Below are 22656 nucleotides of genomic sequence, written 5' to 3' on the forward strand. Positions count from 1 at the left end.
TCCTTATTAGTTTTCAACCTTTTTTCCTCTCATCTCTTTTTATTTCTGCCAAATTCCTACCTCATGTATTTTTCATTTATTTTGTCTTTGTTCTTCTGCCTCAAAAACTCTTTTTGTCCTTGTCTCAAATTTAAAAACTATTCACACACTTTAGTCTGCTTATTAACCTTTTATTCTTCCCTGGTGAGGTACTCCTGTACTTCAGACTGCGTTGTACAGTGTATGCAGTGTACAGATTGAAATGTAGAGTCTTGCCTTATTGTGTATGTGCTCTTGTTTATCCATGTATCTGGAACTTGGCAGAAAAATAATCCTAAGAAGCATGACTTGTGAACTCAGCTTAATTGTGATTGTCAGGGACCCATGTTTGTTTATTTATTATTTATTGCTATTGTTTAGAGAGATGGCATATAATCATTTTCAAGTGGTAGAAAATATGATACTACTACCTTCTCTTTATTGCTGCATCTAGTTCTCTGTCAGTAGGTTTCTGTATGTCCTACCTTACATCTCTGGTAAGTAGTCGTGGATGTAGCTAAACGTGTGTGCAGTAAACACCAAATTTATTTACAGGGTTAATATTGATTCATGTTGTATGAGATAAAGGGAAAAATACCACCTCAGTTTCCTGTGGCAGTGGAGGGACCAGCAGCTGGGCAGAACTCTGCCACCCATGTCCAAGGCTGATCCAGCCTGGTAAGCTTTTCCTGACAGTGATGCTCACCACAGCCAGCAAGCCAGCCAGCCCCCCACCAGCCACATGAACATCAGCAGCAGCGTTGGTCATGTCGCCCCTGGTTCTTCTCGAGAGAGCTAGGGCTGGGCTGGGGGAGGGTTGCTCCGGGTAGGGCTGACGTATATTGACAGCACATTTTGGAGAAGCTCGCATAGCATGTGCCTGTAGGATGCTTGGCTCTAGCCAGTGCAGGTAGCGCTTTGAGAAGCATGTTTGAGCACTGGCATGAGCACAAATAGAGGAAACGAGAGGTCATAACTGACCGCGGCAGAATGAGCATGCGTTTCAGGGGCTGAGGGGTAGCTGCACTGACTCTTCTTGTTGTCTTCAACTAGGTTATGTGGGTATGCAATTTATGTCGAAAGCAACAAGAAATCCTAACAAAATCTGGAGCGTGGTTTTTTGGAAGTGGACCGCAGCCGTCACCCAGCCAGGACGGAACACTGAGTGACACGGCGACTGGTGCGAGTTCTGATGTACCGAGAGAAAAGAAAGCAAGGCTTCAAGAGAGGTCGAGGTCACAGACTCCTTTAAGCACAGCAACTGCCTCACCACAGGAGATCGCTCCTTCCAGCGTGCAGTCTGACCGGAGGAAAGGAGCAGAAGTGGCGCAGCCAGCTATGGGCCTGGACCAAAAGCAAGTTTCATCAAGGTCTAGAAGTGAGCCTCCAAGAGAGAGGTAAGGCTTTCTGTCTTGGCAGAGGCTTGTACCTGTAGATGCTGGTGCTGTAATATTAAATGGGGCTTTCCGGGCTTCATATGCATCTAGAGCCATGGAAGAACAAATAATAAATTGATTTACTTACCAAGGAAGTGTACATTGGCAAATACATCATTAGAAGCATGTATTTTGGGCTGAACAACAGAAATTGGGGGGGGGGGGGGGGGAGGGGAGGGGAGGGGGAGGGGCGGGGGAAGATGGGAGAGAAACTAAATAATTGCTATTTAAGGATATTTCCATGGACATCAGCCCATGGATGTCATATACTTTTAATGTTGAATTATAGTTTACTTTGAAATTGTAAACTTGGGTGTGTGTTTCAACGTTGCTAAACAGACAGGAAACCTTTAACTTGATGAAATAATCTAGTAGAGCTAAAAAACAGAACAAACAAACAAAAAACAAACAAGCGAACAGAAAAACCCATCCCTGTGGAGTTCTGTCAGATATCCTTATTTGTTATATTTTATCAATGATTGTATTATTTTTTAATAATAAAACAGGAAATAGTGAAAGATCTCATTCACATATGCAAAGTAAACATCCACGCAGAACAGTAATTGCACCATCCTGAAATCAGAGCAAGTTGCATGCAAAACTAAAACCAGCCGGAAGCAAACAATTGTATTTCAAGTGACTAAATGAATCAATTCCTGAGCTGTGTTCACTTTAGTGAACTGGCAAAGAGTGGCAAATCAAGAGAGGATAATGTGATGAATCAGTTGCTCTTTTGGCTGCTGACTGCCAGATGACAGCAAACAAGGACGGGGCCTGTGGCAAGAGTCTGCTGTAGAAGATTCCCTCTTGGCCAGAACAATTAATCTTTTTTTTCATAGATATTGAAGCTGAAAATGAATGACGAAGAATGGCTAGTAACCTACTGTGTGGGTGAGGTCTGTATTTTTTTAACAGGAGCAAAACTCAGGTTAGTCTTATGTATAGGTATAGAGGAAACCAACACCTGATGCCCTTCCCTGATTCTTTTAACTTTTGTCAGTGCTGAGAGCAGACTTTTAACTTTTGTCCCCAGAGCAGGCATCACTTAGCTGAAGGACACTTTTAAGGCAGCAAAATGCTTTCTATTCCTGCTTTGCTGTCCAAAAATTAAATGGTTATATTAATTATGCAATAACAATGTTCTCTGCGTGTCACTGACACTTTCAAATGAAGGCTGAGGGTTCAGAATGGAGAGCATCTATGGTGAGCCAATGTATTGCCAACAACTCAGGAAGAAGATGATGGAAGAAAAAGGAGAAGGGCTTAACTTGGATCACATCCAACTTGGACTGTCCCACCTGTCTGCAGATATCTGCATCTGTGAAAATCTGTGATCCAAAGATGTATCTATGTGGAAGGGAAGATTCAGTGCCACAAAGTCACTCCTTGTGGCTTTGTCATGGTGTGGGTTCATCCAAATTTTGGTGTATAGCTGTGTTCAGCCTTCTTCAAAAACAATTGATTCAGTTGTGAACTGGAATATTCCAAGGGCAATTGGAATGATGAGAGAGAAAGGAAAATATATATATACACATTTTATGGATTTTACAATTCTTTGTCTTGTTTATTCTTCCAAAGTGGAAGAATAATTAGAAGAGATTTTTATGCAGATTTATTATTCATTATTTTGGACTTTGGTTATATAGAGAAATAAGTTAAATTTTTCATCTTGTTTTGTTGGTACAGAAAGGAATGCCATTAATTTATCTCAAAGAGTCAGTTTGCTTTTCTTTATATGCTTATGAAGTGGGCACTTTGTTTTAGAGTTTGGATAAGTTAGAGCAAACTAGATCAAGTATTATTATTTCTGGATATATTCTCCTGCATTTTTGATTATTATTATTATTACTACTACTACAACTACTACTACTACTATTTTGTACTGCTGTTGTGGGAGATATTCCATTTGGTGATATTTATATTTATAGTGTCAGGGTGCTTGAAGTTAATAGTGTGTATGTGGGTAGTCTGTAACCCTCACCTCTCATGACTGCTGCCAGAAAAATGGAGAACATACTCTTAATACTCTGTCATAGTGCTGCAGTTACTACAAAAATAATTCTGAGTCGTTAGCTTATTGTATGGGTAAATTATTTTTATCCACATTTATCCATTGTATTCTTTGTAATTTTACTAATTAATTGGACTGTCCATGACTTGTTTTAATCAAAGTTCAGTCTAGACATTGTTTGCTATTGAAAAATAAAACTACTGTTGATAGGATTAATAGATTAAAGGATTCATTAATGGATTAAGTACCTTTCTGTACATTTTGCTGTGGCTTATATCAGTTAATAATCTGTTTACTACAGGATTTTACACAAGTATTTCTGTTGTGCCTTAAATTCTTCAAATTACTGTACCCTTTTCATTGTAGGAAGAAGACGTTATTGGCTTCAGACCAGAATGGCAAGGGTGTAAAGAGTGAGCGTAAGCGTGTGCCAAAATCCTCAGTTCAAAAAGAAGGACCAGCAGATGACAGGGAACGTAAAGAAAGGCACGAAAGTAGAAGGCTGGAGAAAGGGAAGTCACAGGACTATCCAGACTTGCCAGAAAAACTTGAGGAAGGCAAAGTGCCTGATGATGAAAAACAAAGGAAGGAAGATGAATATCATACTCGATACAGGAGTGACCCCAATCTGGCAAGATATCCTGTAAAACCCCATCCGGAGGAACAGCAGATGCGCATGCATGCCAAAGTTTCTAAAGCACGGCACGAGAGAAGACACAGCGATGTAGCTTTGCCACACACAGAAATGGAGGAAGCGGAGGTACCTGAGAATAACTTAGGAAAACGCTCACAATTACAGGGAACTCAGGACAGAAAATCTCTTGTGGAAACTCAGAGGTCGTACTCTATAGACAGAACAGGTGATGTAAGAATTTCTGTTTCTAAACAATTAACTAATCATAGTCCACCAACTCCCAGGCATAGTCCAGTTCCTATAGAACACGTAGAGTACAAGAACCACGATTCCTTTAAAAAACAGAGCCGCCTTGATCCTAGCTCTGCTATTCTCATGCGAAAAGCAAAGCGGGAGAAAATGGAGACCATGCTAAGGAATGATTCCCTTAGCTCTGACCAGTCGGAATCAGTGCGGCCATCCCCTCCAAAGCCTCATAGAGCAAAAAGAGGCGGAAAGAAAAGGCAGATGTCAGTTAGTAGCTCAGAGGAAGAAGGGGCATCAACACCAGAATATACTAGCTGTGAAGATGTGGAGATAGAAAGTGAAAGTGTCAGTGAAAAAGGTAAGGATCTTTATGTATATTATGCACATGGACATGGTTTTGGGGAAAAAAAATCTGTATTTTAATCTCTTTTGCCTGATTTTTGAACATACCCCTTTGTTTCTCCTTCCTTCCCCCCCCCCCCCCTTTTTTTTTTCCAGCTGAGAACTCTCGTACTTGTTCACATTTGGTTTGCAGTGTTTCCTTTTGCATTCTTGGACAAAATGGTTAAAAGTAACATGAACTGTTGAGTTTTTCTCATTCTCTTCCCTCTTTCACCAGAACTGTTAAGATTTTGAGTTCTAGTATATTCTCTTGATGACATCGGTATGCTTGGTCATTGCTTCATCCTTTTGTCTGAATGCAGAATAATTTTCTGTGAATCAATGGAAATTGAAAATGAGTTCTGTAACAATCTAAGACCATTATAAAGAGTCATAATACCTCAGTCTTAAGATGTGCTACACTTTTACTATATTAATAAAATATCAAAGATCTCTTCCTTTGTTAACAATGATAGGGCATGGGGCAAAGAGAGTTATACAAGAAAGAAATGAGAATTGCCTAACCTATTGTCGAGATGACTTTACTCCCAACTTTACAAGTATGTTTACATTCTGTTACTTGAGTTTATCTGTTCATGGTAACACACTCAGCAGTAAGGAGTAAGTGTAGTAGACGTTGTGCTTTTAAACAAAGCCTTTGTTCTTGCCAAAGAAGTTAATCAAATTCATGAACGGTGAGCAGATAAAATAAGCATCACCAGGAAAGAGTGTGGTAAATTACTGTCTTACAACTGTAACTTGTCTGTAAGTGACATTGCATTGAGCTGAATGCTTTATCTGTCTTTGGAAGTAGCTTTTAGCTCTTTAGTTTAATTATCTGTTTTGTAACTTGAAAGATTTTTGCAGGTGTTCATACTCGGAATGCCAATGGCTTGTCTGCATTACCTTTTATTTCCTGGCAGTGTTTCCAGACATGTCTTTGATTCAGATATGTTAATCTGTCTGTCTGTCTTTATCTGATGTTGTAGTCTCCTGACATCCCCTGAAGCTCTACGTATGCATATAAGGAGACAACATTTATCTCCTACCTCATCTGAATATCTGTTTAACTTCCTAAGCACATTTTTTTCCATTCAAAATATGGTAGCATGCTTTTCTGCTCATTTTTAAGGAAGGGTGGTGACCATGTCCCTGGTATCTTGTTCAAGATTCCACTTCAAACCAAAAACAACAAACCCCACAACCTTTTTGACTTTGAAAGGTGGTCAGAAATTTTGTAGAGTCTCCATCCTTAGAGATGCTCAAAATCTAAGTAGAGAAGATCCTGAGCAACCTGTTTAGTTGACCCTATTTTAAGCAAAGGGGTTTGATCAAGGGACCCTCAGAGGTACCTGAATATATATATATATATGTGTTTATGTTGGTATACAATACATTAATTCCAGAAAAACATCTATTCATTTGATAGCCATGACAAGGAAAAAGTGGAAAGCCTTTGAAGTAGTACAGAAGAAGAGCTAGGCAATGTGAATACAATTTTTGGTAGTAAAATATCCAATTATTTATTTTTAGAATTAAATTTTCATCAATACTTGATATAATATGCAGTATTTTGTAAGAACAAATGGAAAGGCAGAAAAATTTATTACCTAAGAAAATTTTTTAGAAAACCTTCAATACCTTAAAAGATAAAATGCCAAAGTAAAAGGATGTTGTGTTTAAAAAATGTATTAAAAAGTACTCCTATTTTAACTGAGATCAGAATCCCATCCCCTGTGATTTACCAGCATCATTCCAAGCAGAATTTCACTCACCATTCCTTAAGTGCTTTGAGAGAGATACTGCACAGGTCTGTAGTTGTAGTGCTTTAGTACCTAAGCCCAGCAGGGTCTGGAACCCATCCTCTCATCTAAATATCAGCTCAGTCAGAAATCTGGTGCCAAAGTAATATAAATGGAGTGAGAAAGATAGAATTATTGCAAATAAATTTTTGAATTTTGAACAGCCTTACCAATAAAACCCAATATTTTAAAATTAAGTCACATTTAGTGACTGCCAATAAAAAACAATCAGAAACTGAGTAATAATCATGGACTTACAGAGGTTAATATAACAGTGTTTTGTAGCTTTTCAATTCTCTACTGAACATCTAAAATATAAGTTTTCTATGGAAAACAGCTCACACCTCTTTAAACGAAAATGATGTTATGTAGACATGTAAGGTATAGGTAGGGTGGTTGAGAATGTTGAAGAATCAATTGCCAAAAAAGACACATGAAGTAGATAATTTTTAAAATTTTTTATTTTTCTTTGCATCGTGGTTACCTAGATGGTTGTGCACCTTTTGCACCAGTTCTGAATCTGTAAGAAAACTAATATAAAATCTTACAAATCACTACATGTTTAAAGAACTAAGCTTCAAAATAGATAATTACGTTCACCTTCAGTCAGTGAAGAAAGGGAAGCACCTTCAGAGAGCAACTCATCTAAAACTGGTTAAATTGATAATAGATCAGGTGCCAAATCCTTAGCAGTTGTGATTAAAAACAAATAATAATACAGAAGTCCTCTTGGTACCTCAAATAGTCTGTTGTGAAGAGAATTACTAGCTGCATACTCTTAAATGACAGAAATCTTTATTTTGCATTTTTCTAGGTTGCAGACTCGGTTGAAACAAATTTGCTTAGCTGTATGAGATGCTCGTAGGCTAGCTTTCTCTTAAATATTATAATATGAACAGACTGGATGAGTGATCAAATCTGTAATGCATCCAGTTCATGTAACACTAGACTACTGAGTTCAGGAAATGCCCATTATTTCTTTTCTTATGACTAGGTGTGGTCGTCATGGTTGTTCTTTCACTGTTTTTTTTTTTTTTTTTTTTCCCCGTTCACTGGGAAATTCAATTTTCCCATTCACTTAAATTCAGTTTTCAGGTGATCATGTGAAAATAAGTGCATTAACATTTTGTATGAATGTGGTTGGTTAACCCGGGCCAGCAGTTAAGCACCCACCAGCCATTTGCTCACTTCCCACCCCAGTGGGATTGGGGAGAGGAACGGAAGAGCAACAGTGAGAACTCATAGGTCAGGATAAAGGCAGTTCAATAAGTGAAGGAAAAAACAAATCACACCAAAGATGCAAACACAAGACCACCACCCAACATTAAACTGATGCCCAGTCCCTCTCTGAGGAATGGCTACCTTGTTAAAGACTTGCTATTTTGGGATATAATTATATAATATATAAATATATATATATATAGGAACAATATACATATATATATATATAAATATATTTATATATATTGGGACAATCTTGATTTATTGAGAAATCAACTGAAATAAATCAAAAGTGTATGAAATGTGCAGTAAATAGGATTAGTTAGAAATATACGAACTGCTTACAGCTCTCTGAACTAAGTTTCAACAATAGAGCCAGGTTTTTTTCTTTTTTTTTTTTTTTTTTTTTTGTCAGTACATGCCATTTGGGCAAGTGTGCAATACAGTTCACCATTGTCTTTGGTTGTTTTCTTACAAGACATAGGTAATAGATAACTTACAAACGGTATTAAATGAAATAATTTAGGAACTCATCTGTAAGATTTATTTCCTGATGCATGTTAACTAGAGGTTTTGGTTTTCCTTTTAGAGGTTAGTTGGATGTGACAGTGGAGAGAGTGTTTTGCTTTATGTTACTTCACTGAATTATTTACATCTGCTAAGCACTTCACAGTTTTTTGTTTAAGTACTTTAGTTCTCCACAGAATATTCTGTGCATTAGCCTGTCTTCTGAACCCTCTGAAAGTGCAATTTAGCAAGTACATCACTTGCTATTTACTGTAACCATTTAATGTATATCTCTTCAAAATTATTAAAAGTAAGTCATAAACACTGGAGATATTTTTCTTCCAAAAAATAAGTGCCTTTGGAAATCCAATGGGATTTTGTCTGTTTGGTGGAGGACCCCAAAATTTATGTAGCACTTTTTCCATGTTTGAGTAAGTTTAGAGAAAGTACTGTTTAGCAGTATCCAAAGGCCATCTCAAATTTCCTTTTAAAAAATACTTTACCCTTTAAAATACATCATGAGTGTTTGCTGATTAATGATTTTCATCTTCTTATTAATACAGGCTGTAGGACTCCTTATTCTAAAATCTGTAATAGTTGAGCATTAGGTGGACTGAGTTTCCAGTGACAGCACCATCCTGGGAAGGCAAAAGGAGCTCTCTTAGAAAGCAAGAATTACATTTACAGTCACTACAAAGACTTACTAGAATAACATAAACCAAAAAACTGCAAATGCAATCCAGACCTCCCTTTAGAACAGAGAACACCTTCTGCTTACTGCCATCCAACGAAGAGTGCTAATTAGATTAGGTGAAAATTTGTGGAGAAAAACATTTTCTTCCAACTATGAAAACAAGAATTTGTGTGGAACTTGTAGATTTGTGTCCAGACAGAATTGTACTTAGCTTTTTATCCCAGTAGTAGTAGTTACAAGAGGTATTTTCAACTTCTGTCATGCAGTCTTTGAAAGTGGAAGAAGAAATAGTTCTGGAGGTTGGGGCCATGTAAGGAGATGCTGAAAACTGCTCATCTACTTTCATGTAAATAGATGTGCTAATGCTTTTACATTCTGCATGCTCATTATACCTATTTGCCTTAATGTGTATGTCGTTCACCCAGTTAAGGCTTGGAAATATGCCTAATACTCAAGATACTGATGGCAAAATGGTAAAAACCTCAGCAAAACTCAGTTTGCCTTGGCAAATCTGCACTGGGGCTTGGTGCTTGGGGGTGCTCCCAGAAGAAGGGGAGCAGAAACCAAATCCCTGCCCCTTTCTTCCAGTGCTGTAATGCTGCTGGCAACTGAAGTAGGGCATGCAGTGGGGTGTATAAATGGACCGAAGGATAGTGTCAGTAAGAGGCTGTAGAGAAGAGGAGGCTGGCTTTAAACATTCTTAGCTGAGTGGTTTCATGTAGGTATTCTAAATTTATAGTGTAGGCAAGTCAAGTCGTACTGTAACATCTGCTAGCATATTTTAACATCTGTTCACCGGGAGAGTTGGGAATGAAGGTTTCAAGAGAGCTGAATTTGTTTAGAACTGTGACTGAGCTTTAACTTCGTATAAAATAAAATACCCTTCCTAGGGCCATTGTTAGTTCTTAGAAATTAGTTCCAATTTATGTTCTAGTCCTTGTGAAATAATTCAAATCTACATCTGGTTCAGATTTTAATGAAAATATAATCTAGCTCCAGTTTCAGAAATCTAGTCAGCGTTAGTCTTACTCAATGCTATTAATATTCAGTACTTTTTAGTAACTGAAATTATTTATAATGCTTATGGAGTTATAAGTAAGTGCTTGTTAAGTTAGTGCTGGGCAGTAAGAAATCTGTTCTGTGTACTTGCAATTAGGTAAAGTGCATGCATGCATATGCAAATGAAATAAGCTGAACATGAGTGGAAAAAAAGACCTGTGGTTGCCAGGAAATCCAATGCTTCAGTGAGATCTGTAACCACGTAACTGGCAGAGTCACAGCAGATGTGTGACCAAATTCTCCTTTGAAATCGTATTAAAGCACTGCTGCTAGTTTGCCTTAAGAGGGTTATGAACATGCTGGAGGAGTCCGCAGAAGAGCAGTGAGAATGGCAGAGGTCTATAAAACATGATATATAAGGAACGGTGGAAAAGATTGGGGTTGAGATGTAGCTGGGCTTTGAATGGGATAAAAGAAGCTGGAGAGAAGAGAGAGGGTGACTGCTGCTCTGTTCCTCTGGAACAGAGGACATGGAAGAAAAAGATGTTACAAATTGTTAAATCCTGAGTTTTTTCTTGCATCTCTGGAACTTGGAAATGCATTATTGTTCTTTATTATTAACATGGAAGACCAATTCTCAGGAATATTCAGCCCCCATTTTTTTTTTCCCCCCAGAAACCATTCACCTTGCACTGGAAGGGGAAGGTACAAGAGGAGCAGTAGGTGACACAGGTTATAGGGACTTTTTAAGGGGAACTGAGAGCTTTTGAAAAGTCTGTCTTGACTGTAGTTGCAGAGCACTTCACAAAATGCAGCTGTGCAGTGAACTACAGTCCAACTCAGCTGGCTTGAAACGTGGTGGTGTGTTAGAGCCAGAGCCTTTCCCCCAGGCTATGCTGTACAAAAGTCTGCTGTGTAATTTGTATATGCATATATTCTATCTATACCATAAAGCTCATGGGGACTGCAGGTAAGGATTTGCTATTACTCTTTTGATGTAAGAGCCTAGAGTGAAAAATGAAGCAAGCTGTGTCTGCCAAAGCTGCACAGCTGTGCAAGGTCTGTGCAGCATTTCAGAGGTCTCGGGGCTGAAATCATAAATTCACAGAGTTACAGAATATCCGAGCTGGAAGGGACCCACAAGGATCATTGAGTCCAACTTCAGAGTCCCCAAAAATAAAAATGAAAATCAGATCATGTGTCTGAGAGCATTGTCCAAACACTTCTTGAACTCTGACCTGAAATCCAGAAAATGAAATCCGGAAACCCAAACTGAAATCCAGACCTGTGCTCCTTTTTACCCATATGGGGAACCTGTCTCCCTTTTTGGAGAAGAATAAAATCCTGTGAAAGAAGGTAGATAAATTATTTTATATTTTAGAAAAGTAATTATCAGCATACTTTACTTTTGTGAGCAGTGGCTTTGCCATACCTTAAATGCAAATTTGACCAGGTCTAACTTGGTCCATTTTGCAAGTTAAGAAAGGTCCATTTTGCAAATACAGGGGTACCATAGCTCATCTAAACTTTCCAAATGCAGATGTGGCCTGTGAAGGGGGGGTGGATTGGTGCTCGAACAGCAGGCTGAAAAGAGAGTTTAACTCCATGGGCATCATGCACTTCATTTGGGCCAAGGCTAGCTTGGGTTTCTTGAGTTTCTCAGTTCTAAATGCAGGTCGGTAAGGAATTTCAGTATTTCCTTAACTTTTGTTACTTAAAAGTTATTGATTGCATATAGGTCCTAACAATGTATATATAGTATTACTTATGGGAACTATGTATATTAGAGAAATAAGTAAAATAAAATGGTTATACTCCTTGGCTACCTTTTAGTTGCATGTGTAACTTAAGATAAAACACTTCCAGACATGCAGCAAGGAGAAATGACATGACATTTATCTAATTTTAACTCATGTTAAAATGTGTTATTTAGTTGTATGCATTCACTTCCAAAATTTAAATTTCCAGCTTTTGTAACCTAGTTCTCAGTTTGGTAATTCTTTCCTCTGCAATATGAGTTTCAATACCAAGTATTCTCATTATTGGAAAAAAAATCTATTTAAAGCAAATCTGAAGTGATGTTTTATCTGTTTTTTAAAGTACCCAAATTCTTTGTATTTTTTAGAATTACTGAAAATGCAATTTTAGATACCTTTTCACCAGAAATAGAAATTCAAATATGAATTTGTTACCTCAAATGTAAATTCAAATTAACAATTTCTAAAACTTTGTTATTCTTATTGAAGTTTATTAGCTAAATAGAATAAATAAGCTATTAACTAAAAACCATAAAAATATTTTACCTACTTTTATTAGCCTACCTTTATTAAACTTTCATAAAGTTTGTATTTTATTTTTTGGATTTTTTTTTTAAATGCTGGGTGCTAAGAGTATATTTTTTGTGTTGTTCAGAGGAAAAGCAAGCACCATAAGCAGCTCGTTTTAACCCATTAGGCGACACAATCTGCACCGTTAAAAGGGTGCTCAGTAAGCCACTAGATGGAGCTGTCAAATTTAACTTTTGCCTGTCACACCCTATGGAAATAATTTCTCTCTTATTAGCAAAGGGAAAACCTCCAGTTACCAGAGGAGGATAAATGCTGTTCTGAAGCAGCTGGACGTAGTTTTGGGTTGCCTCAGCCTGCTCCCACATCTCAGGTGGGAATTGCATGACCTGGATGGAGACTCCCCTGGGTTTGGGTAGGAAGGATGGAGCTTTTTTTGGAGCTGGCTCACTTTAACCTCTCTGCTGTGCGTTCACACGATCCTCGCCTGAACTGTCAGATGAGCAAACACCTCGACTCAGGCAGTGAATACCGAGCAGAGCCATGAGTTGAGGGCCAGTGAGCAGCTTTTTCCAGTGCCCCAGAGAGCCTTGGGTCACTCAGAGGTCTAATGCTGCTTCCTGACCGTCACGTTCCAGAGCTCTCCCACAGCAAACTGGTGCAGGCTTACATCCAAACACCTGAGATGCCAGGCGATTTGATCTCTAGGGTCTCTGGCTTTACGTAAAATATGGGATAAGGGTGATTTGCACTTACAGATGAAACCAAGTGTCACAAAAGCAACTCATAAACCTAAATTTGAATAGATATATCTTCTCAAAACTTCCTGATATTTGCTGTTTCTGCCAATTTTTATGTAAACGCAGTGAGCCTTGTCACTATGCCCAGGTAGGTTTACTTATCTCCTGTGGGGCAGGCCCGTGGAGTTGGCAGTAGTGCTGGATCAGAGTTTGTGGGAGGGCAGAACAGCTCCCAGGGGACAGGAGTGGGAATGGACACTTTGGAGTAGATCCACTTGTGCTGCCCTGGGCTCTTGTCCACTGACAAGATGCTTTCAGATCAAGCTGTACAAAAAGTTGATTAATCTGTTCCCGTTATCCGGTTCTAAATCTCACTGCCAAAGCAGTCTTAGGGAATGGCTGTTCCTGCAAGCCACTGAAAGGAGGCACTTAAGAAGACATTAATTTTTGCCAGGGAGAACATTTTTTTTTTTTTTAACAAACAAATGTATCATTTATATTTAGACTTTTCTTCAAATGTTTCCTTTAAAATTCTACTCTATCAGGATCCTTTTCTTGTTTTAAAACAATAGCAGCAACAAGAAAAAACAAATAATATGGTATTAACTTAGGGCTTATTGTCAGCACGTCAGCTGTGTGCACTATGGTGGGCCTAATCTTACTTTGACCTAGAAAATTGTTATAAGGATCAGGAACGAATTTTCTGGCTTAAACATTAAACAAATGCTTAAACAAACAACATACTCAGTGCTAAGCCCTACCTTTAAATGTGTGGATTTTTTTTTGTTTGGATGGTATATAAAATGTCAAAAACAGCAAAATATTCTATTCAATAGACATAGGCCTTTCAAAATGAGATCAGCACAAGACTACATACAGCTCTAATTTGTAGGTTTCAATCTGAAATTTTTAGAATTAATGGATATGAGAGGAATCTGAAAGAAAAGGAGGGGATGTAGGTTAAGTTGTCAGAGTCATCCTGACCTGGTGTAATAGAAGGAACCAGTGATCCCTAGATGTCTTTCACCCCTGCCTGTATACCCTGTCAGCCCCAGCCTGTACGTGAATCAGTTCAGAACACGCGTTGACTTTTGCTATGTTTTGCAATGGGGGAAAAAAGGGAAAAAGGGACAGGTTGGCAGGAAGGGGAAAAAAAAAGGAATTGTATTAAGGAATTCTGTTAAGCTGCTGTGGCTGACTCCAGTCAGAAGCAGTAATGACACTATCATCATAGCTTGGATCTCCTATATTTGTTGGAGCCCAAGTTTGCTGATGATACTGGCTTTTGCTGTGGTTCCTCCTTGGGCAGGTAAACTCAGGTGCAGGTTGCTTGACTTCTCTTCCTGCAGGAAGTAACATTGAATTGATCTGAGCAATCCGGGTCTGTGAGCTCAAGCCTGTACCTGAGCATGGCTTTCAGAGGCAGCTTTGTCACCCCAACACTTCATCCCTGCTTATCCTGTGCCACGCAGTGAGGAGACTTTGAATGCAAATCTTCCACGTCCACCATGCTGTAGGGCATGAGAGTTGGGAGAAATCTATCACTGTGGAGACTTTAAAACAACAGCTAGGGATGACAGTTAAAGTTGGGAACATCAAGAGTATTTCGAGACTGTTGCTCCGTAAATTAGGAAGTTGGTGTCTGCATACCAGTTACCATTTTGCTGAAAGCATCTGGCTTTGGTTAGCAATTTAATGGCTGAGCAAACAGTTTGAATTGGGGTTCACTTAAGAGGACCTTTGACTTTAAAAAAGACTATCTAGCAGATCCTTTATACATATTGGAAGTTAATTTAAGTACTGCCTTTATCACAAAGAAAAGTAAATACATCACACAGTCTATTTTTTATATACCAGGGTCAAGAGGATGTCCAGAAGACAGTACTCTGTAAATCTGACAGTGCAGCATTTATTTTCTGTGTCTTGATTATCAGTAGATCCTCCTCAGTCAAGGAGGGTAGGAGGATTATGAAAATGATCCTGAGGAGATGCTGCTTTTTTTTTTTCTTTCTTTTTTTTTTTTTTTCCCATAGAGTAAGGAACTCAGACATATTGCAAAATTACTGGATGGTGAAAGCTAGGTAACAAAGATCTAAGCTGCCGCATCTATGAAATTTATGAAATGTTTCTGGGCAGGTGCCAAGTTCCTTCACTTCCACTTGAATTGGTTCAGATCAGAGTTTGAACTAAAAGCTGTGGAGTAACAATAGCATGACATTGGTTTAGCCCGAGCTAAATAAAAGGCCAAACTTATTAGCACCAGTACGTCTCCCCCTTGATGTGACTACATCATTTCTGCTTTGGTGCCTTTCTTGCCAGCTGGTCAAGAATATAAACAGAATATGCTCACGCCTGAATTGAAGGGAGTATTGATGAGCTGTAGCAAGCTTGTGTTTGAGGGCAGACGTTCAATTAGGAGCTGTATGTCTTTTTCACCACAGTCACTTCTTAGCCTGTGATTTTCTCAGCAATTATGAGAAATGACAGGCCAAGCTATGCCAATCTGTTGAAAAGTAAAATGTAGAAACGGCACAAAAACACTTCTGGATGTGTATGTATATATTTGTATATAAGAAATTTCTGTTTTAAATGTTAAATAGTCAACAATTATCTTTACAAAGTTGTAAGCATTTTCCCAAATACAAAACTCAGTATTCTTCATTGGGCAATACTTTACTAAAAAAAGAAGGTGCACTTCTGTTGCAGAAGTGCACGGAGTGAACAAAAGTGTTTTAATTAGCACAGTGTCGGTCAAAATCTGCACCTAAGCCTATCAGAGGCAGGTGTATTTTCTCCATTTTGTTTAATTATGGATGCACAGCCAAAGTGCATCCCAAGTTACACAAAAGTTTTCTGTGATCCCAGGAGAGCATTTTGTGGCCTGGAATATGGCTAACCGAGCAAAGCACAGCCTTGATTCCTCCCCAGAAATCTTTGTTGTGATACTTCTTTACATGTCTAACATCGTGCCACCTGTTGAACTTGATACCTGTGACTATCATTTCTTGAATCAAGTGGTTCAGTCGGTTTTCCACCCACCTTGTAGTTCACCAACCAACCCATGTCTCTCTGACGCAGTAAGGATATAGTGAGAGACTTGGTTGAAGGCCTTGCTACAGTTATGTTAGACAACAACGCTGTTACCCATTGTCTGCAGATCGATTTATCTCACCAAAGAAAGAAGTAAGGTTGGTCAGGCCTTTGTAAAAAGGCTGTTGTTCCCAGTCAACCTTCTTGTCCTTCATGTGCTCATGACTGTCTTCCAGAAGGACTGGCTCCGTGACCTTCCCAAGAGTAGGTTAGCCTGCCCAGTCCATAGTTCTCCAGGTACTTTTTTGCCTCCCTTATGATAGGTGTGATTCTTGCCTTGTCCAGTCACTGTAAATCTCCCACGATAGCCAGGACCTTTTGAAGTGGGTCAGACAGGGCTATGGCATGAAATGTTGCATGCAATACCTAATATTATATCTAAGACTCCTGCAATTTCATTAGAAGTTCTACTCCAGTGTAACTTGGCTTCAAAGTCCAGAGACCATAAGATGAATCCTTTCTGCTGTTTCTCTCCTTTCCTATAACTTCCAATATAAAGCATGTCTGTGATCCTTGAATGGCTTGAGACCGTTCTCTGGCTTTCAGCTTTTATCAAAAAGTATTGTAGACCTTTCAGGTTAGAGGAAAACTGCTTTTCCACCTAGGAATTAAGCTGAATAGTACATGTAATGCTTGGAATTTGACCTCTTGAAACTTGACAACTCATAGGGTTGGATAACTGTGGGGGATTGTTCAATCTCTTATTATTTTGTAAATATCTTATTCTGCTGTATTTCTAAAACTTTATCATACATGGATTAAGAGCTAGACAATTATTAGCAGGAAGATTATGAAGAAACTGAAATATGATGTGCGTCAGAGGATTGTGGAAGTAAAATAACTTAAAAAGGTAAAAACCTTCTGAGATTACGTAGGCAATGTTATTCAAAGGAAAGGTCAAAAGCATGCTATAACTGAATTAGATACTTTTACTTGGACAATGGCACGATGACCAAATTTCCAGTTAGTTTCCAGTAGCCTTGCTACTGTTGGTGGGTGTAAAAGTAAATGAACCAACTATCAGGGTTTGTCTCAAAGTGTCAGATGTGCCTTAGGGGCAGCCAGAAAGGCTGTTAGATGGGGGCTGTTTTGTTCCTTTTGCAATAAATGTTCTCCAGCTTTAGGGGAAAGCTGGGCATGTGTTCCCTGGCCAGTAGATGCCCAGATGATCATCTTCTCTTGGAGCACATCTTTAAGCACATCTTTCTGGGCTGGCCATTGTCTTCCTTCAAAGAATCATCTCCTAACAAGGACATGTCAGTGAAAAAGCAGCTGCAGACAGCTGTGCTGTCTCTGCTAATTCTGTGCCACTTTTGCTGTTGACTGCTTGCCAGGGGTGAGTGTGTGTGAAAGGCAGTGTTCAGTATCTGGGCTTTGATCTTTTGATGCAGAACTAGAGGGAAACAACTTGATTAAAAATGCATTTTCATTCTTACTAATAGGTCTATATATTATTAAGGATGAAACAATTGTAAACTCATTAGCTTAATTATTTACATTTAACCCCTATAAGCTTCTCTTTGGAGAGAATTTTATAAAGGTTGGTTTGTTGCGTTTTGTTTTCCCCACGGTGGTTTCTAAACAGTTAGCTTTTTTGGTTTCCTGTTTTAAGGTCTACAGTATCCAAGTATGCTACAGAGAAGCATGTATCTTCACCATGGAAAACTGTCTCTGCCAGGAAAATAAGTTTATTGGTTTAGGATTTAGATATGGTTAGATCAAATTCTTTAGCAAATTTTATTAGCTGTAATTCTCTAATCATCTGTCTTTCCCCAATACGCTGATATATATGTTCAGGCATTCTCTTTTATTTTGACTATATAATTTAGAATACAAAATGCTGTTTTCTGTTATTTATTTATAATATATTTTTTATTATATAAAACTTTTTTTTTTTCATGCATACATTATGTAAGAAAAGTATTTAAACATCCTGTTAATTTGTAAAAAAAAAACCAAAAAACAGTACTTCTTTTCATGGGCTATTATATTTTCAGTGTGCTAGGAGTAAATCTGCAGCACGGGAAGTTTTACATAACTTAAACCAGCCACGTTTGCTTTACATGATTGCTTCATTTATGCAGTTCATTAAAACTTGTTCAGCGTACCACTGCTGCATATAAATAAAAACTGCAGCAGTGCTATTGATTACTGAGCTTGTGTGTACCGTTGGCTTTAAAACACGAAGAAACTTCTTTCCTATTCTATCCGAAGAGGAAGGAGCGCTTTTTTTTTTTTTTTTTTCCTGAGGAATTGTTAATTCTGGACTCCTCAAATCATTAGCTGTTTCTGGAGACTGAAGCTCCCTGTCGCTGCAGCGAGCGTTTCTGAACTAACGCAGTAATCGATGCTTGCACTCCACTGCAGAGATCTGTTTGGATGACAAGAGCTCTGGTAGCCCTGTTTGGTGTCACCAGTGTCGAGTGTTTGATGCTGCAGAATAATTTGGCTTAGGATCAGGACGCAAGGACCTTAGGGACTTTTTTTTTTTTTTTTTTTGCTCTTTTTCCCTCCAATCATTTCCTTCACACTGGAGTGGATTTTTGATTGCATTTCAGTTTTGCTACAGTTGCAGCCTGGAATTCAGCAACCTACTAAATGCCAGTTGTGCTTTTTTAACCATTTTCTTGCTGATGCTGCTATGTTTGCGGGGTTTCTTCAGTTTCTGCTCCATACGTTGCATTCAGGGACAGGTAAATAAGTGGGTATACAGTGCTGAGGTTTTAGATATGGTTGTTTTTTTTTTTTTAATGTACAGTTTGAGTGATGATGAGTCTTCTGAATTTAAACTATTAATTGTAGCAAATGTACAGCTTAAGCGGGGTATAAGGAACCATTTTGCTCATAAGTCTGCATTTGAGTTATGTTTATACTTTGAAAGCTCATGTGTCAAACGTAATTTGACATTAGTGATGTTATGTGGCATGAGTTTATAAACAAAAATGTGTATTTTGAAAGCACAAATCAAAATGTGTTTCTGAAAAGTAATAGTATTTTGATTGCCTTATGAATATTTTCTATGTTGGAGAAGTCACTGTTAAAGAATTTAGAAATTTACTTCAGGAAAGAAATATTCAGGTGTCTTATTTCTGTTTGGCAGAAGGTAATTGATGTGTCCTCGACCCCCTGGATCGTGCTGTTAGCAGCTTTAGCAAGTTCAGTCTGGAATATGAGTCTGTTACTTTTATTAGTGCATATTATTTGGGGAAAAATATTATTGAATTCTGTACATTGTCTTGTTCTGTTTGTTTAGCATTTACAAGTATGGTTATAGTAATAATATATGGGTTATCATAAATGTATGGTTATTTTGTATATCATCTCTGCACCACCATACTGATGCATTGCACTTTCTGAACCAGTGAAGGATCTCAGGCCTCTGCTCTGGAAAAATTAAATAATCTGTATTTGGAATAAGGTTCTCAGCTAAATCACTAAGGATCACAGGGGAAGGTGAGAGGAAGGATTAATGATTGAGAGTTCCTTGGGGATTATGCAGTGTGTTGAGAATAACAGAGGTCTTTAAAATCTTATGTGTAGATGGTTAATAACAGTGCCTGTAAAAGTCACTTTTGTAAAGTAGGTTTTTCACTAGAAGAGAGAATCCTAAAGATTGTATGATGGAATAAGCCATGGAAGGAGTTTTTTATCTTCTCAAATATTAGAGATGTATTATTTAACACATATTAAAAAATCAGTCTGTGAAATTCACTTCTTGTGGCAGTTTAGAGGAGAATAAGAGTACGGAGGGCAGAATCTGGGGAGATGCGTTAGAGAAAATGGGGCTGAGGAGCAACCAAAACAGAGATGGGACTGAAACAGCAGCAGGGATATCAGCAGAACAAGATGCTGCTGAGCTTGGGAAGAGACCAAGGTCAGCCCCAGCTGTGCATGTAGTTTGAAGGATAAGGCTGGAGAAAATCTTTGGGTAAGATCAAAGCCTTGCACTGATTCTCACACTGTATAACCTTTAGTTACATAAAGAAGGTAAAACCCTGTTTCTTCTTCGGGGTACTCACAAACCCCAAAGTGGACAGCCACAAGCTGCCTCCCAAAGACCTCCTGCACACCTTGGCATAAGTAGTGCATGAGGTGGGTGCAGCAGGGCTGGCAGTGAGGAGCCCGAGCCGTGACACCCTGTCTGCTGGAGGTGTGGGGCTGTGCTGCGGGCAGGGCGGACAGCAGCACGTCTCCAGCCTCAGGAACAGCCTGCAACCGGGGAGCTACAAGGTATTTTAAAATCAGGCTAAGCCCTTGTTCCCTGGCCCAGTTTTGGACCCGGTTGGCTTTTGTTTGTGTAACAGACTGAGGAATTATAAAGGACCATTAAACCAGACCTTTTATGTCTCACTGGCTATTAAATTTAACTCATTCATCTCTCCCTCATAGCTACACTTCATTTAAGCCAAATATTCATCTCTGAAAATGTAACTGTTTGATGCAAGGAGAGAACTGGAGAGACTGAGCTGTCATCAAGGTCACCGTAATGAGCTAGGTGAAAGGTACCCAGAAGACAGACTACAGTGCAGAGCAAAACAAAAGCAACCAAACAAGCAGCAACAAAACCTTAGGGTCTCCTCCAGCTTGACCTGCAGATGTATTTGGTATTTGGAGCTAAGTGGTAGGCAAGGCCCCTGAGCCTGGCCTCTGGCCAAGGCAGCCAGCTCCCCAAGTGCAAGGCTAGCAGCTTACACACAGCGGCCAGACCTGCAGGCCGTCATCTCCTATTGCCACCTCATCTTCTGCATAGCTGGTCCTTAACTGGCTGAGTTCCTTTCCCTGTTTCTGCGCTGCGGAGACAATATTTCTGGGTCTGCTCTGAACTGTATCTTCTTTTTTTCTAACTCTTTTCTCCAGTTTGTCAGGATAGCTTTGAAGTCCAGTCCTGATCTTCTGTGAGTCACAGGTCTTTCCTCCCCGGGGTTGTCACCTACAAGCCTAATATGTTCCTGGTTTGTTTTCAGGAGAGTTAATGTGAGTGCTTACTATTAATGTACCCCAGACAAACGTGGTAGACACTGCTTAATGTGTACTTTTTTTTTTTTAATTACTAATTTTAACCTTTTAGAATATGCTTTTCTAAATAGCTTTTCACCTTAAACTAGTTTTATTTAGACAGTTTTTCTGGTGTGACACTAAAATGACATGTTCACAAAAAAAAACACCTGTTCAATTAAGATACTTGAAAACTGCTGTTTCTTCCCTATCATGCAGTGGTAGGAAATGCGGTTGGGTTAGTTTGTTATTGACAGTTCAATTTTAGGTGTCTTGTCTTCTCTTCTTATTATCTTTTTGTATTTTTGTTTGTTTGGTTAGTTGGCTGATTTTTTTTTTTGAGTATTTTTCCAGGAATTGACTGGTCTATAATTTCTAGCCCTCCTTTCTCTCCTCTCTCCTTTAGAAATACGTGTTGTCTTTGCCCTTTCCCAGTTTTATTGAACATACCAAACTAATTCTTAGGAATTATGGAAATTTCTTAGGAATTTTCTTAGGAAACATTCCTGGCTTCAGACAGATGTTAGGTACTCCAAGATGAAGTGAATCAGCCTAACATATAATTTATCCAGGTAGTCTGACCTTTTCCTGCTTTGGCATTAAATCTAATTTTTATGCTACAGACATTGTTAACTTATGATTTTAATGATTTTAGTTGTGTTTCTTTTTAGGAGAACTGTTACCTAAAAAGTCTTAACCTTCTTCATGTCTTTTGCTGGTAAAGCCAAATGGTAGTGGATTCTTTCCATATTCTTCCAGAACAGCAAGTACCAGGTACTAGATGCTAAGTACTAGGGACTAAGTACTTCCAGAATGATCTCGATTGTCCTTGCCTACTTTCCTGTTTGTATTTAATTTATTATGTTTCTGATTTTGTATTGTATGCTTCCTGGTACTGCATCACTATCTTAGTAAGTAATAGGTACCTTTCCACTGACTGTACACCTTCTAGAAAATGAAATATTCATAACTTAGCTAGTCAGTTTTGTATTTCTCTTTCCTCTCTTTTGGGCTGGTTGTCCTTCTGATGCTAATGTTGTTTCTTTGATTGATTCTGTGATTCCTGGACTCCTTTTGTCATCATGTCTACTTCCTTATTTTCTCTTTTTTTTTCCTCCCCCCCCCTCCTTTTTTTTTTTTTCTTCTCAGCCTGCTTACATTTTTAAGGATCATGTATTTTATTCACTTTAACGTTCTTAACTATTTCCTCTCTATTGGTGAGATGCAAAGCTGCAAGTTACCTGGTGTCAGTGATCTCTGACTTTGCATTGCAAACATTCTTCCTGCAGTGTTCTCTGAACAGGAGAAAGGGAAGCCTTTAAGCCCTCTCATTACCTTCAGGTATAGTTCAATGAAGAATTATGATGAATGCTTACCAAAAAAAAAAAAAAAAACCACCTCACTAGTCTCATCTTCCTAATTTGGTGCTCTGGAGTAGGTCCCCATCATGGCACTGCTGAAATACTTGTCTTTAATCACGGTCCAAAGAATTTAATCTGCTTTATTTCCTTCTACAGTCCAGAAGCTCAGGACAACTAAGACTTTTTGTTTTCTTTCTTTTTTCTTTCACTTTTTTTTTTTTTTTGCTTAACTCAGA

At 38.6% G+C, this 22656-nt stretch overlaps 1 protein-coding gene across 41 annotated transcripts in view; it reads left to right on the forward strand.

The window, feature by feature from the left end:
* RIMS1 (regulating synaptic membrane exocytosis 1) overlaps positions 1-22656 on the forward strand; it is a 317413-nt gene that overhangs the window by 140561 nt on the left and 154196 nt on the right. For 33 of the 41 annotated variants that reach the window (XM_083830868.1, XM_083830867.1, XM_083830840.1 and 30 more), the window contains 2 exons: positions 1072-1415; positions 3832-4703. In XM_083830868.1, coding sequence (XP_083686994.1) covers positions 1072-1415; positions 3832-4703 — 1216 coding nt within the window. Of the gene's footprint in view, positions 1-1071; positions 1416-3831; positions 4704-18076; positions 18758-22656 lie in introns of those variants that run through there. The other 8 variants (XM_083830849.1, XM_083830850.1, XM_083830869.1 and 5 more) reach the window with 7 other exon arrangements.

This window comes from Anser anser (genome assembly GCF_964211835.1).
Source record: "Anser anser genome assembly, chromosome: 3".
NCBI classification, from domain to species: domain Eukaryota; kingdom Metazoa; phylum Chordata; class Aves; order Anseriformes; family Anatidae; genus Anser; species Anser anser.